General features: G+C 52.3%; 4 protein-coding genes across 4 annotated transcripts; all 4 read right to left on the reverse strand.

Moving 5' to 3' along the window:
• Positions 1–193: 193 nt before the first annotated feature.
• On the reverse strand, positions 194–1,482 carry LOC100822710 (proline-rich protein 2). The gene is made up of 2 exons (XM_003561781.4): positions 1,254–1,482; positions 194–1,122 (listed from the first exon to the last, which is right to left on the reverse strand). The coding sequence occupies exons 1-2, from the start codon at positions 1,417–1,419 to the stop codon at positions 470–472; spliced, it is 819 nt and encodes a 272-aa protein (XP_003561829.1). The 5' UTR covers positions 1,420–1,482; the 3' UTR covers positions 194–469.
• Positions 1,483–5,420: 3,938 nt separating this feature from the next.
• On the reverse strand, positions 5,421–6,882 carry LOC100822059 (proline-rich protein 4). Its single transcript, XM_003558329.4, has 2 exons — positions 6,626–6,882; positions 5,421–6,233 (listed from the first exon to the last, which is right to left on the reverse strand). Exons 1-2 carry the CDS (start codon positions 6,792–6,794, stop codon positions 5,680–5,682), a joined length of 723 nt encoding a protein of 240 aa, XP_003558377.1. The 5' UTR covers positions 6,795–6,882; the 3' UTR covers positions 5,421–5,679.
• Positions 6,883–8,058: 1,176 nt separating this feature from the next.
• Positions 8,059–9,272, reverse strand: LOC100822369. Its single transcript, XM_003558330.4, has one exon. It carries the CDS (start codon positions 9,206–9,208, stop codon positions 8,327–8,329), a length of 882 nt encoding a protein of 293 aa, XP_003558378.1. The 5' UTR covers positions 9,209–9,272; the 3' UTR covers positions 8,059–8,326.
• Positions 9,273–13,618: 4,346 nt separating this feature from the next.
• LOC100823028 lies at positions 13,619–14,867 on the reverse strand. Its single transcript, XM_003561782.4, has one exon. The coding sequence runs from the start codon at positions 14,786–14,788 to the stop codon at positions 13,931–13,933; it is 858 nt and encodes a 285-aa protein (XP_003561830.1). The 5' UTR covers positions 14,789–14,867; the 3' UTR covers positions 13,619–13,930.
• Positions 14,868–15,962: the final 1,095 nt, after the last annotated feature.

A 15,962-nucleotide genomic window follows, 5' to 3' on the forward strand; every position in this document is an offset into this window, starting at 1 on the left:
TGGCCCTTCTATGATTTAATATTACTACAGGAGTACAGTATATACCCATGTATGTTGCATGTTGTATCCGTGGCTATTACCAGAAGGGTAAGCAAGGGGTCGATAAAATGTGCCATCTTGTTTCGAATCAATAAAGAGGTTTTATGCGGTCAAAAATAAGAAGAAGAAGAGGTGAGGGTCCGAACAAATCATGTGAGAAATAATAGGCTAATATAGATGCCAATCATATTTCCAACTTGTCTTACACAAAGTATACCAAATCAAATACTACACAGAAATATGCAAGATCTAACAGTTTTTTTTTTCAACACGGGATCTCTACAGACTCAAAATTAACCCAGAATGCAACGCTCTCAAACTGAACTGGCAATCATCCTCACAAACTTTTATTCGGTGGTAACTGCACGACCTGACAAGCCCAACTAAACACTCACGCATGGCTGACTTGCTTCACTGCGGACCAAACTTTCTAGTGCTTGCTGTTCTGCTCGGCAGGAGGGAAGAACGGCAGCTTCTTGAGGAACGGGCGCAACTTCTTGAAGAGCTGTGGCTCGGTGATGGAGCTGCGCTGGGCTGGGGGGTGGTAGATCGGCGGCGTCGCCGTGTACACCGGCGTCGTCGGTGCGGCCACAGGCGCGGAAGAGTGATCGCGGTCATGATCATGGTCGTGATCGTGGTCATGGTCATGATCATGATCGTGGTCGTGCTTTGGAGGGGTAATCACGGGTGGCTTGATGACAGGCAGGTGAAAGTGATCGTGATCATGATCATGCTTGGGAGGGACAATGGCGGGCTTGTGGTGCTTGTGCAGAGGATCGCAGACGAACGCGGAGGCGCACTCCGCTGACGGCCGGTGCACCTTGCCGGCGAGCGCGACGAAGGTCATCTTGCCGTCGTGGCTGGGGGGCTGCGCCGAGATGATCCTGGAGGGCTCCTGCCCGGGGCAAGGCGCGCTCGACGCACTGCGGAGCTGCGCGAAGCAGTCCAGCTTCAGCTCGCCGCCCTCGCCGACAAGGTCGGCTGCCAGTGGCACGCTGAAGGCGCCGGACTTGTCAACCTGCCCCACGGCCTTGCTCTCGTACTCGCCCTTGCTGTTCTTGCACTTGACTGCCACTTGAAGACCTGTGACACAAGTTAACAACCATTCAGCGATGAACGGCCAATGCTCTGTTGGACTACTTTCCCTTTGTGATGCTGTTGCTCGGTATGCAAAACTAACAGCTATTGCTCTGGACGTGTCTAACGTACAGTACCTTTGAAAGCCGCCTCGGCATTCATGTTCTTCCTCGTGCACTCGGAGCACCTGGCCAAGCCGACCACAACAGGTGATGTCTCGCCGTGCACGGCATCTGCGAGCCCGATCGCCACCAGAACGATGGCGCAAACACCCAATAGCAGCTGTCGAGGCTGGATCTCCATGGCGAGAACCTACAGCTTGTTCCGAAAGGGAAGCCTGTGGATGGGTGGTGAGTGAAGTGGCAGCACGAAGCGTTGTTATATAGGCGTCGCAGGCTCGCAGCTCAGTTCACCCAGAGGACTGCAAAGCGAAGGCGCGGCTAAATTTTTGGCGCCGGCTTTGCAGATTACCCATTAATGTTGCCTTATTGTGATCACCGATTCCTTCAAATATACTCTTCCAGCTATTCTCGTACTGGCCGTTAAATGTTGAAGCTCAGTGTAGCACGTCGCACATGGGCTGCTCTCCGTGATTGCCTTTTCCAAGGTGCTGCTGATCGAAAGCTGTTAGTAATTCTCGAGCAGCCAGTGAAGCTTTTTTTTTTTCCAGAATGCAACCCAGCGGGTGTATCATCGATTAAAAAAGAAAAGCCAGATGGCTAGTAGAACACCGCAAAAGCGGCAATACAACACCACAAAGTGGCAAACAACAGAGAAAACACTTACACGCCGAGAAGCAACCTACTCGTCCTAAAGGCCGCCACCGAAACCCTACCCCTAAGGAGCCCAGCGTTCTCCCAACGTCCAAGTTCCTCAAGAATGATGAACAACATCTTCTGTACCGAAGGAGACGCGCCATTGAAGACCACATCGTTCCGGTGGCACCAGATGGTCCAAAGGACGAGAGTGGTGGCCGTTCGAAAGTCCTTCCGTGCCCGGCGTTGAAAGGACAAGGTGGACCACCAATCCCGCAGGCAGGCCCCTGCAGATGGCACACACTCGCGATGTCCCCAAGCCGAGAACAAGGTATCCCAAACCTGACGTGCCAAGACACACCCAAGAAGAAGGTGTGAGATCGACTCCTCCTCCTGGTCGCAAAGTGGGCAGCGGTCAGGATGCGGAAGGCCTCTTTTGGCCAGACGGTCCGCCGTCCAACACCGATTCCTCGCCGCCAGCCAAGCAAAGACCCGACACTTCAGAGGAGCCCTTGAGTGCCAGATCTCGGTCGCATAAGGGTCCAACGCCCGTCCCGCAAGGAGGTTTAGATACGCCGATTTGGCGGAGTAAACCCCGTCGTTAGACCAATTCCACCTCAGGGTGTCGGCAACAGTCCCATCAAGCCGAAACCCTTGGACTCTCTCCCAAAGCAAGAGGAACTCCGCAAGGGCATTTTCCCCAAGATTCGGTCCCACATCCTCAATGCACGCACCATCAAGCACCTCCCTGACGGTGCGCTGCCGCACCAATCTAGGTCGGACGGCCGCCGTCAGCGCCAGGAAAGAATCACGAATTCTCTCTTCCCCCAACCAACGGTCAGTCCAGAACCTAGTACTCCTCCCGTCACCCATGATGGACGAAGTAGCGGCCTCGAATATATCATCCACCTCCTTGGGGGTGTCCAAGGCAAGCCCCCTCCATGGCTTGGAGTCGTCCCTTCGCTCCAACCACCTCCAACGAGCCCGGAGGGCCAGATTCAGCGGGTGGAGATTAGGGATGCCAAGCCCGCCCAACTGCTTCGGCAAGCACACCGAATCCCAAGCCACGAGGCAATGCCCGCCTTTGGCCTCCTTTTGCCCCTTCCACAAGAATCCCCGGCAAATTTTCTCCACCCCCTTGATGATCTTGCCAGGAAGGTCAAGCGACATCATGGGGTAGACAGGCATCGCAGAAAGGGTTGACTTGATGAAGACCAACCGCCCCCCCCGGACAGCAAGGGAGCATTCCACGACGCAAGCCGAGCTTCGACTTTGTCAACCAGGGGCCTTGGTTGATTGGCCGTCTGCTTACGCACCCCCAGAGGCAACCCCACATAAGTACAAGGGAAGGTCTTGATCTCACACCGAAGCAGGGAAGCAACCAAAGCCTTTTGCTCCATCGAGCAACGAATAAGGTTGGCAGAGGACTTGGAGAGGTTGTTGTGAAGCCCAGACGCCGCACCGAAATCCGTCGTGATCGCCAAACAGCCAACCACGTCCTCCCTAGTGGGGCGGAGGAAAGTAACCACGTCATCGGCGAAAATGGAGGTGCGGTGGTCAAACCTCTCCCCGCAAGCCGCGAGAGGATGCCCATCTCCGTGGCCTTCTCAATCATGCAATGGAGCACATCCATGACAAGAATGAAGAACATTGGTGAGAGGAGATCACCCTGCCACAACCCATGGCGATGGTCAATCTCCGCACCAGGGATGCCGTTGAGGAGCACTCGTGTCGAAGCCGAGGAGAGGAGACCACAAATCCACGCCCGGAACTTCGGGCCAAAACCACGCCGCACCAAGGTCTCAAGGAGGAAAGCCCAGTCAACCGTGTCGAAAGTCTTAGTAATGTCAAGTAAAAGGTTTTCCTGATGCAATTTTCATTTCTCAGAAACGAGCTACAGTATTGCTTGTATCACACAATACTGTGGACGGTTCTCTAGCTTAGATACTCCTCAGTGTCATACATGATAGATAATACTCCGTAGATCACAACTAGTGATTAGTCAAAGAAAACGGCACGGCGATTAACAGTGATAGAGGCTCTGCTGATAATGCTATTTGCCTTCTTGATGTAGAGATTTCAGGCAGGGTGCCCTGCATGCGGCCTGTTCCACCTGCCTCTGGCCTTCCGCGGGCAAATTACTTTATTCTGGCAGAGCTGATTTGCTGTTGTACAGGACTTCCGTGTCTAGAACCACCGTGTCATTATGAGCCCCTTATTAACCAGCAGCGTCCCATCAAACTACTGCGTGCAGTTGCGTCTAAGCTACATCACGAAAGTTATGGACTGGGCCTTCGTCAAGCCCACTCCCTGAATCGCTAAAATTCAAATTTTATGAAACGAAAAATTATATTAATTCAAAATCTTAGTGAAATTAAACGAAAGTCTTAGTAAAATTGAAATAAAACATTACTAAATTAAAAATTCAAATATAGTGTAATTTCACTACGGTTTCATTAAATTTGATCAATCAGGACTGTTACAAGAAATTTTCTCCGAAGACAACCAGAAAATCCCAGACTACGCAATCGGGCCACCGAGAGCACTCGGTGCGTGAGAGGGCTTGGAGAGTGCTTAATTTTAGGCAAGTCCTAAATTACTCCGGCTTAATGGGAACAATAAACTAAGTAAATAGCCATGAAAATTTGTGATGACACCCACTCAGATAGTAAAAATTCAGAACGAACATACTTCAATGTTGCGTGCAGAAAAGTAGTAATGTACTCCATGGGGTCCCACAAAAAAGCACATCACACATTTTTGATTAGCTTAATTTTAGACCTAACCATTTTTATTCTCCTAACTGTAATTTTTTTTAAGTACTATCTTGAGTCTCGACCCTAGACGCACGGCTGCTACTCTAGGAAAAAAATTTGCATGGACCAGGCCTTCTGCGCCGCCGTCCTGCACTCCGCCGGGCCGGGTGCGGACCGGCACGCGCCCCTGCTCCTCGCCGCCTCCCGGGCGGCCGTCGCGTCGGCCATGGCGCGGTCTGAGGGCAGCTCGGGCGTCGCCACCCGCGGCGGGCTGGAGGCATGCCCGTTCCTGTACAGGGCGTCGTCGATGCCGGCGCTGCGGCTGCTGCGCGGGTACGCGGCGGCGCGGGCGTGGCAGCCGGCCAGGTCGCTGCTGCTGACGTCTCGTATTCAACATGGACTTCGACGAGCTGAGTCAATGTGGAGCCGAGCCATCGTGCGATGCGGAGCCGACGGGATGCACATGGCCGAGTCGATTCGAGCTGCCGTCCAATGCAAGGCGCGTCCGCGCGGCATCAATCTAGCGCACCTGCCGCGCGCTGCACCCATCGCCCATGCAATTTTTTTCCTACTTTAGGTCCTGCTGGATCTTGGTGCAGCAGACACTTTAGGATTTTCTCCGAACCCATTTCACTAGAAGTCCTCTGTTTTCACCTCTAGATGGTCGAATGGATGATCATGTTCTTGACTGTTTGCGCAAAGAGTGTTCTTGATGCAACAAACCCCTCCAACAACAGCAGCAGAATGCTGGAAATGAGCATATCAACTATGCACATCTCCGTTCCAGTTTCCAAATGCAAAGGTCTGATTAGATTACCAGCATAGGTCCACGACAATGCCATTGCATAGAACATGCACTCTTTATTTCACAAACAAAGCAGCGAACTGAAACACCAATGCCAGCACAACGGCAGGAACTAAACCAAACAACAAAGCACTAAAAACACACACAATCAACTAACAGCACAAACAGATGGATCGATTCACAAATGCCTTACGCCTGATCCCGCCCCCTCCTCGCCGCAGGAGTTGCATGCGTCGGAGCAGGCCGATCAATTCTTAGGCAGCTGAGTCTTGTCGTCGGCGACGAGCGGCGGGCACGGCTTCTTCTTGTGCATCATCTTCTTCATCTTCTTGTGGAAGGGCTCCGGCTCATCCTCCACCGGCGGCTTGGGCGTCGGCGGGCCGTACGAGGGCGTGGGCACGGGCGTCGGGGTCGGCGTGGGCGTCGGGGGCCCGTACGAGGGCTCCGGCCTGGGCGGCGGCGGCGGCCCACGGAGCATGAAGTGCTTCTTCTTCTTCTTGCCGCAGGCGCACGCGACGGGGGACAAGATCGTGTCGTCGGTGACCGCAAGGTACGTGTTAGCGGTGTCTTCGCTGTTGAGGCCGCCCGCTGGGGCGATCTTGGGCGGCGCCGCGCCGGCGCACGGCGTGTCGGGCGCGCTGTGGAGCTGGGCGAAGCAGTCACGGTCCAGCTCGCCGTCTTCGCGTACGAGGCCGGCCGCGAGGGGGATTTTGAAGGCGCCGGTGCCGTCGAGGTGCGTGAGTGACTGCGTCTCGTAGGTCTCGCCGGCGCCGGACTTGCACTTGATGGCTACTTGAAGCTCTGCAACGCGCCATATGAAAGGGAAAAAAAAGGTTAGAAATGTCTCTCCACATCGTTGTGGGCCGTCCGAAGTAGAGAAGGAACCCACATCGTTGTGTGACAGCCCAACACGCTATGCACAATCGAGTCGATAATAAAACGATAAAAAAATAATACTCAATTGGGCTTTTAGCAGCCTGTTTGGATCTATATACTGTATTTCTGTGCATGTTTTCGGCATAAAAGCTCCTACTTGTATATATTTTCGACGGTATGTAGTTATATGTCTGTTGGAAAGTGAGTTGAAATTAAATCCCTAGCGAGTTAACTAAACCACCACTATAACCAAATGACGTTTTCTTGTTTGCAAAAAGACCAAGTTTTCATGGCTATAACCAAATGTATACGAGTACCTTTGAAGGCATCTTCAGCGTTGACGTCGTTGGGGGAGCAATCCAAGCACCTGACCGAGCCGACCACGACCGGCGCCGTCTCGGCCCTGGAAACTTCCGCGCCGAAGCTGACGGCCAAGAGCAAAACGAAAGCACCGGAAAGCACATGAGGAACCAGCCGAGCCCCCATGATGGAAGAACACCACTACCACTTCTGCAGAAGAAGTAATCTGAGGAAGAAACTCAGGTGAGATTGGATGAGGAGAAGGGGCTGGTCTGCATGGGTATATATATAGGGTGCTGTGACCCCGGGCTCAGCTCTTGATGTTGCAGCAGAAGCAGAACTGGTACTGGATGCTGCTCATGCGAACAGCTCGAAGGGAAGAAAATAATATACTTTACTGATGATTTTACGGATTTGCCAGTGGAGGTCAGTACTCTCAGTACTAATCCAATAATCATTTCCTCCGTGATTCTACCTTTTTTTCGTAGCGACCGAGCTGTACTGTATAACTACGCTCGTTATGAATCGTTTTCAGAGAAATGAACTAATGTACCCTGTCAGAGATGAATGCAGTATGCATCGGAAAGTTGTCTTTGGTTGAGCTCTAAATCGTTTTTTAGGGGATGGTGCTGTCGGTGGCTGTTTTTGAACAACAGACCAGTATGTCATGTGTTTCTCGCTTCTGTTTCTATGATAGAAAATGCCAAAATGGGGTGGGATTTTTTTCGCATCGAAAAAATGTACGAAGCCCACGAATTTAATTTTTTTCAAAAGAAGGGGAAGGAGACCAGTGTGCTTCTTCACTAATGTGGTGTGCTTCATCTATCAGGGTGGCTCATAAACAACGCACGGTGCATGGTTTATGTATGGCAAAAGGGGTTGGTTACAGCAACCATGTGAGCGCCATGACTCATGGGGATTACGTACGTTGCACAAGGTTGACAGAAAACATTGATGTGAAATAACTGGTGCGGTCTGTGCATAAACGTGAACGCGCGGATAATATAACGTTCGTGTTTTGTCAGCGAGGCTACTGCAGAAGTACACGTACGACGACCAGGCCAGCGAGATGGGCACTGGGCCGGAGGACGCAGCTACTGGGCCGATGAAAAGGCCCACAATAGCACGGGGCCGCCGGGTTGGCTTGCAAGTTGAAAGGGACAATTGGGTCTGTTGACTCTTTTTTTTTTAGGGAAGGGTTGTTGACTCTGTAACCTCTGTATCTCTGCGAGTTTTTTTTCTTTTGCCTTTTTGACCAATTTTTTTTCTTTTGTCTTTGCGGAACTATTTGTCAGACGGGAAATGTATCATTGAAAAAATAGTGCCGGTTTAATTCAGATAAATATGACACACAAGTCAAGTTTATGACATGAACTTGGGTGGACTAGTTCCACCACAAGGAACCAGATCACCTGAGTTAGACACAGTTCACAGTAACCAGGGTTCTTGATTAGCAGATGTTGGACATTTTTTGAAACTATACAAAAGATAATCTTACAAAACAATTTGAATGGTGAAACAATTACATCTTGTGATTCCAAACATGAATGTATAATACAACCCCATCAGAAGTGTAGAAACCAGGAAAAACACACCACTCCGAAGTTCAAACACACAAATACCACGCATTTTCTGGCTTATTGCGCCAGAAATAATAACTAAAAACCAATTCAAGAAATCACCAATATCGTCACGCGGCACGAGTGGAAGTACCAAATTCAGAGGCCCAAGCACGCAATGGCAACGCTGAGACCCCAAGCAAGTCCAATCCCAAGCAAGCTGGATCGATGCTTCGGCGCACCACTGTCATATGGGCTGTTGTCCACCAACGGCTGGCTTCCAAATCCAATCGTCTCCCCCACAACCTGCCCCTGCGCGGCGACACCACCGAGCCCTGCAGCTTCCGGCAGCGGGGCCAACGGCAGCTCGGGCTGTGCAACCCCATTGTAGCCGTTCCCGTTGCCTCCTTGTTCCTGTCCGAATGGCAGGTTGCTGCTCCCCTGTCCTACGGGCTCCGCGAACGGCGGCATTGCCGGGGCCAGGCCGGGCGAGCCGGGCAGCCCGCAGTGCTGCGCCGCGCGCGGCTCGTCGCTGGCCTTCCACGCCAGCTCGCCGCCCTTGTCGAGGACGCGCATGTCACCCTCGTCCGCCAGCTGCAGGGTTTTGAGGAAGTTGTTGTCGTCTGACTCCGTGTCGTGGGTGTGCCACACGGAGTTGCTCCCGTCGAACACCTCGAGTCCTTTCCACGAGAACACGAGCGCGCATGTGTTCACGGTGCTCACCGCCAGGCACTCCGACTCCCACACGCTCCGGCCTTCCGCGCCTGGCTCCGTGGTGTCGAGCACCTCCACGTAGCAGAAGTCGGCGCCGAGGCCGCCCGCGCCCGGCACGGTCTGGCTGCGCATGAAGTACGCCGCGTACTTACCAGACGGCGACGTCAGGAACAGAACGGGGTTCTCCTGCCAGTGCGGCGGGATGCTCGCGAGAATCTGCTGCTTGGTTTCGCGCTCTATCATGCCGGTTGGCGCTGTCGCGGTGGTGTAGGAAGGGAGGAGAAAGGCGAGTGAGAGGCACGTGATTATGCAGGAAACGAGCTCCATGGCTAGTGACTTGGAATTCGCTGTGTGGTTCAGAACTTGAGATGCGAGTTTGAATGTGGGGGTTTGCGCTGGCTGTACTTGGGGAGGTCTGTCGTTTTTATAGGGAGACTTTGCACTTGACAGTGGAGTGGAACATGATGATGATGTAAAGGCAACGATGAGTGGTTGAAGCCACCGGTTCCAATGTATCAGTGGGAGATTAGCAAAGCAAACAGCACAAAGTCTCGGAGAGTCAAAGTTTGGACTTTCAAGTAAACAAACATATCTTTATTTTATTTATTTACTTGCAAAGAGGTTTGACGAATCTATTCAATACTACTCTCTCTTTTACTAAATGTAGGGGCGTAAACTTTTATTAATTGTCAATTTTTCTAAAGTTTGATCAATCTTATAATAAAAATAAACCAACATCCACATTGTCAAAGGAAGATCATTAGAATTTAGACACATTGTGAAATATATTTTCATAGTATGTTGGTTTGACATAGTATATGTTGATGTTTTTTGCGATAAGTTAAAGTTTGACGATCAACAAAATTTATACGCCCTACATTTTGGAGCAGAGGGAGTAATATCTGTACCATGTGGAGCTTTTTGGTGGATCTTTCATGACTCTCAGCCCTCGTCCTTCTTGTTATAATTAATATGATTGGTCGTTTGTTTATGGGGATAAGAAATCTGCTTACTGTCGGGGGGATGACCCCGGGCAGGATCATGGCGACACAACTCTAGCCGAGATGACAGAGGCAAAGCCGGTATAGTTATATATGCCGGCATTGTAAAGTCAAAACTAACACTAAGCCGGCATCCTGATTTTATCTTATGAGTTTGCAGGATAAGGACAAGTCGCCGAGATTTCTCAACGGTCTTATCCTGACCACGCGGTGCAAAGTAAAGCAGAGTCGTCGTCATCTCAGAAAAGCAGTCAGCGCCTGCGTACCGGCGTCAGGCGACTGCAGAGAGGAAGCACCGAAAGAGAATCTCTGACGGAAGCCGGCAGAGGATAGCGGTACTTTCTGCAGGGTGACAGGGAAAAGTAAAGTTGTCTTGTCCCCTGCGGTGCTACCGGGAGGGAACCAAGCCGCGTGCCCGGCGGGGCCCAAGGAAGATGGCGTTAGACTTGGCCCGCATGTCAGTGTGACATGGCGGCCTATAAATAGAACATTACCCCTCTGTAAGAAAGGAGGACGGTGCACTTAGACAACTAGGGTTTCCCCTTTTTCTTGTTCTTTCTCAAGAATACAGCTCAAGGAGCGCCATTGTTGAGCTTGCCTGTCTCGGCTAATACAACAAAGCAGGAGTAGAAGTCTTACCTCAGCAACAGGGCTCCGAACCTGGGCAGATCCGTGTGTGCTTGTGTGATTTGTGCGTGTTTTCCTTCACGTCCTCCCTCCTCCAGTTCCTCCTTCGTCCATCAGCCCCAAGTTAAGCCATCATATGGCATCTGCCGTGACACCACCACGACACTTACCCTTGTGGCGGCTTGCGTAATCTGTTGGTCGATTTGGAATTGTAGGAATGACTTTGTTTTAACAATCAAAAGCAAAAGGAAAGGAACCACCACATCGGACCAAGCGTGGTTGACCAATAGGACAGAGAAAATACCAGACGACTCCACTACCGCGGCCACAGGAGGGAAGGAAAGCCTATGAGAGTCGATAACATCACGGGTCATCGAGGCGTCGACGAAAGTTGGGGCGTTCGCTACCTGGAATATTCTCCCGTTGCGCTCCTTCCAAATGTTCTACATCGATTTGTAAAATGAGAGAGTAATCCATCGAAGAAATGATGTCTTTTAGAGCGGAATTAAGGTTAGCTATAAGTGTGATTTCTCATGGAATTTCGGATTGAGTTCCTGCACCATGCATATTTTGTGCTAGCCAAACAATTCGAATTTTGGACCAAAATGAATTCTTTTTGAGGGAAACCAAAATGAATTTTAGTATTCCAGCCTCAAAAGATGGGAGCCGAATGAAGTTTAAATGCATCTCGCCAAATACTATCAAAAAATTATGGGTGCACTCCTATGCCCTCTTGCATGAATGCACTCCTGTATGCAATAAGCAATAGAGTAAAATGCACTAGAGGTCCCAATTCTTTCGCAAATGTCCCAAGTTAGTCATAATTTTTTTTTTAGGACGCAACGGTCGATCCCCGCGATTCGATTAGAAGAATGGAATTGGCCCTGTTTATGAGGAAAACCGGACCCGAAAACCGATACAAATGCACGGCTTATTCAAAGAAAGCCGTGCGAAAAACCCTGACAAAGTGCATACACAAGAACGGAATTAAACAAGCCGCCACCGCAAAGACGAATACCTCCTCCACTCCAACGACGCCGAACAGGGAACGGCTCCTTGCGCCAGAGAAAGTAGGCAGAGCGGGGCTTCTTCGACGACCGGAGACAAAAGAGGTTGTCCGACGGGAGCGGCTCGCGCATCGGCAAGCCTGTGCAGCATGAAGTTGCACTCCCAGACCAGGACTCCAACCAAGCCCACCGCAGCGAGCAAAACTCCACTGCCAAACGAGGGCTCCAAAGGCAACGCCTCCAAGGAGGAAACGGCGTCCGAGGACGTCGCCGTTACCCGACCCGGCCACCGAGTCAGAGCTTTCGCTCGGGAACACCTCGCTTGCAAAGGGTGGGATTTGGTGGAGTTGCACAACGACGCCTTCAAGAAGGAAAATGACGTCCACGGACGCCACCATCGCTTGCACCGACAACGTCGATGCAGAGCTTTCACCCGCACCCGCCACACCCACCACGGCAAGGAGCGGATAGAGGCCCGAACTAGGGGCCACCGTAACATTGCGAGCTCCGGTGAAGTTCGCCGAAAGCCACGCGCCAATACCACCACGGGCACCGGCCAGGGCGCCGCAACCGCCCCACGCACCGGATCTGGCCACCCCCACCCCGGATCAGACCTCAGCAGAAAAGGGGCGGCATGGCCGTGGCCCGCCAGGCCACAAACGAGCCCGCAACACCGCCGACGGCGGCCAAAACCGCACCGCCAGTGGCCTCCTCGCCTTAGCGACCTAGCAGCAGCGTACTGCCACCCATCGAGGCCCATAGGCCCAGAAGGGCCCGCCCCACCACGGACGGCGGCCGCGCGCCAAGGATTCCACCGGATCTGGCGCCACCATCCCCGGATCCAGCGCCTGTGTCGCCAGATCCGACGTCTCCATGCTGCGCTGGCCCGCCATGCACCGCACCACCCAGAAGCGCGCTGGCCCGCGGACTCGCTGCCCGCCCGCACCACCTCGCCGCAGGACCCCGCCGCCACGCGCGCCCGTCGCTGCTCCAAGCCCACCGCAGCTGGCCGGCCGCCTTGCGCCCCCGATGCAGAACCAGGCGGAAAAGGTGGGGAAACAGCCCCGCCGCCTGCCTTCCCTGGGCTTGCCCTGCTTCGTCGGCAACCCCTCCGGCAGCGGCGAGGTGGGGGAGGAGGGAGGGGAGGGAAGCAAAGGCCGGCGGCTAGGGTTTCCCCCGTGTCGCCAGAGGCGGGCGACGCGAGGGAGTCGAGTTCTTTTTTTAGTCCTAAATCTTTGAAACTGCACGTTTTAGTCCTAAAAGTTTCATAAGTAATTCATCACAGGTCCTATACTTGCTTCGGGCATGCATGGCGCCCATGTGGCTCTTCGGGCCCACTCGTCAGATGCCAGCGCGGACGGCTTTTTTCAAACAACCCCTTGCCTCCTTCGGTCTTCTCCCCCACGAGCCCACCGGACAGGTTAGGTTAGGGTTGAGATTCCGCCAGGCTAGGGTTTTACCGTACAGAGGCTGGCTGGCTCTTGCCGGACTGGGGCCATCTCGGCGGAGTGGCCTGTGTCGTCTGCTGCCCGGCAATGGCGGTTTCTTCGCCATCACTCTCGTCGCCGTCGGGTTGCCTCTACGTCGCGGAGAAGAGGAGACAGGAGAGCAGAGAAAGAGAGTTGGGGGTGACAGGGGAAAGAAGAGGAGAAGGGAGGGGGTTATTGCAAAAAGCTGTTCGCGTTGGCATCTGACGAGTGGGCCCGAAGAGCCACATAGGCGCCAGGCACGCGCCGAAGCCAGTATAGGACCTGGGATGAACCACTTATGAAACCTTTAGAACTAAAACGTGCAGTTTCAAAGATTTAGAACTGAATTGGGACATTTGCGAAACAATTGGGACCTCTGATGCATTTTACTCTAAGCAATATACTGTAGCTTGGATGCTGACGTGGTTGAAGGAGAATTTAAAAGAAAAACTTAGCGAGAGACAATTGTACTCGTGGTTGTAGGATGCACACTACATGACACCAAATTATTGACATACTACCTCCGTTATATAATTCTTGTTTCAAATTTATCCCAAAATGGATGTATCTATTTGTAAAATGCGTCTAGATACATGTAATCTTTCAACAAGAATTATTGAACGGAGTACATGATACGCATACACCATGCCTGTTATCCATTTCGAGAAATTAGTAGACGAACGCACGGCCTTCGTTTATAAGGGCATAGCCCAAGATAAACCCGAGTACCCCACGAATCCAGTCTCACAAAACAAATTTGCACGGCCTGAAAATTACATTTTGCGATCTCGAACACAATTTGGTCCTACCAGCAGGCCCGCAGCCTGCAAAGGAACCACCCCAAACGCGAGCGTACAACACGTCTCTGGCTTATTGCGCCAGAAACAATAGAAACAAATCGACAAACCACCGCTGCATCACACGAAGAAAGCATAAGCAAAAGAGTCAGATACCCAGGATCATGGAGGCGACGGCAGTGAGACCCAATGCAACTCCAATCCCAAGGAAGGTGCATCCCTGCTTCAGGGCACCGCTGTCGTATGGGCTGCTGTCCACCAACGGCTGGCTGCCAAATCCAATCGTCTCGCCCACTCCCTCCACGGCCTGCCCCTGCCCAGACGACGCACCTCCGTACCCTGCAGCTTGCGGCAGCCCGTTGCCATTGCCTCCTTGTTCCTGTCCAAACGGAAGGTTGCCACTCCCCTGTCCGGCGGGTTCAGCGAACGGCGGCATTGCCGAAGCCAGGCCGGGCGAGCCTGGCAACCCGCAGTGCTGCGCGGCCCGCGGCTCGTCGCTGGCCTTCCACGCCAGCTCGCCGCCCTTGTCGAGGACGCGCATGTCGCCTTCGTCCACCAGCTGCAGAGTTTCGAGGAAGTTGTTGTCGTCTGACTCCGTGTCGTGGGTGTGCCACACGGAGTTGCTCCCGTCGAACACCTCGAGTCCTTTCCACGAGAACACGAGCGCGCATGTGTTCACGGTGCTCACCGCCAGGCACTCCGACTCCCACACGCTCCGGCCTTCCGCGCCTGGCTCCGTGGTGTCGAGCACCTCCACGTAGCAGAAGTCGGCTCCGAGGCCGCCGGCGCCCGGCGCGGTCTGGCTGCGGATGAAGTAGGCCCCGTACTTGCCGGACGGCGATGTCAGGAACAGCACGGGGTTCTCCTGCCAGTGCGGCGGGATGCTCGCGAGAATCTGCTGCTTGGTTTCGCGCTGTATCATTCCGGTTGGCGCTGTTGCCGTGGCGAAGGAAGGGAGGAGAAAGGCGAACGAGAGGCATATGACAATGCAGAAAACCAGCTCCATGGCTACTGGATTGGGTTTCCTTGTCTGCTCAGAAAGTCAGAAGTATGTATGTGTGCGAGGTTGCTGTGCGTTTGTATTTGTGTTTGTTCATGTGGCAATACTGGGAGGCCTTTTATAGGGAGACTTAGCAATGGAGTGGTACATGATGACGGCACAAAGGTACTAATGTTGAGTTGTTGAAGTCACCGGTTCCAATGTATCACTTGGTGATTAGCTAGGGATGATAACGAGCACAAAGTCTCGGATTAGAGTGGTTTTATTAAAGTATACAACTTCTCGACCTATGTGATGTGCGTGTGAAATAATGTTGGAAATTCCGTCTTTATGCTTTTGTGCTCTTGAGACAACAAGGAGATCTCCTAGCATAGCTAGTAGCTGGTTAACTTCAGCGCTGAAGACCTTTGGGTTTTCGCTGACACTGAACCACTCCACCAAAAGAAATCCATCGCAGGGGAAAATCAAAGAGCAAAGTATGCCCTATTAAGACACATCATGCGGCCACATTTTCATACTCTTCTCCGGCATATCTGCTGTTCACCACCTTCAGTATAGGTAGTCTGGCCTGACATTTTCCCTTATTGAACCACAACGGAAAAGTTAAGCCATTAGAACTGGGAGAAATCTTTCAGTTTCCACTCACAGACTCACATCACAGATAAGCTTGTTATATAATCCACTTCATATACTCATTTTTACATAGACAACCAAAGGTTATGCTATCATGTTTACCCACAAATTATATTTACTCAAATGACCAATCCATGTACAGTTGGGAGGGAATTTGGTCGTGCGCATAATTCTGATGATGCAGGGAACGGAGTTATCAACCTCCTTTTCGAAAAAAAAAGTTGGGACAGGGAATCTTGCTTATTGTTCAAATTTGAGGTAATTGTATCACTGGCCCAACAACTTCTGAGGTGTCAGCAGTTTAGTCCAACAAGTTGCAAAATGAGCAAAACTAGTCTCAGAAGTTGAGATTTGTGATCATTTTGGTCCAATTAGTCCGCATTGGACACGTGGCAGATAGATGGAGTCCCGTCAGGCCGTGAAAATTTTGCAAAAAAGCCCCCTGGATAGGAACAATTTCTACACATGCCGGACGGTGAGGCCATTGGAGGCGAAGGAGAGCTTCTGGAGGCCCACGAGGCCGAAGAGCGCGGTGGGGAGGGCGCCA

The sequence above is a fragment of the Brachypodium distachyon genome, chromosome 1, assembly GCF_000005505.3.
Source record: "Brachypodium distachyon strain Bd21 chromosome 1, Brachypodium_distachyon_v3.0, whole genome shotgun sequence".
In the NCBI taxonomy this organism is placed as follows: Eukaryota; Viridiplantae; Streptophyta; class Magnoliopsida; order Poales; family Poaceae; genus Brachypodium; species Brachypodium distachyon.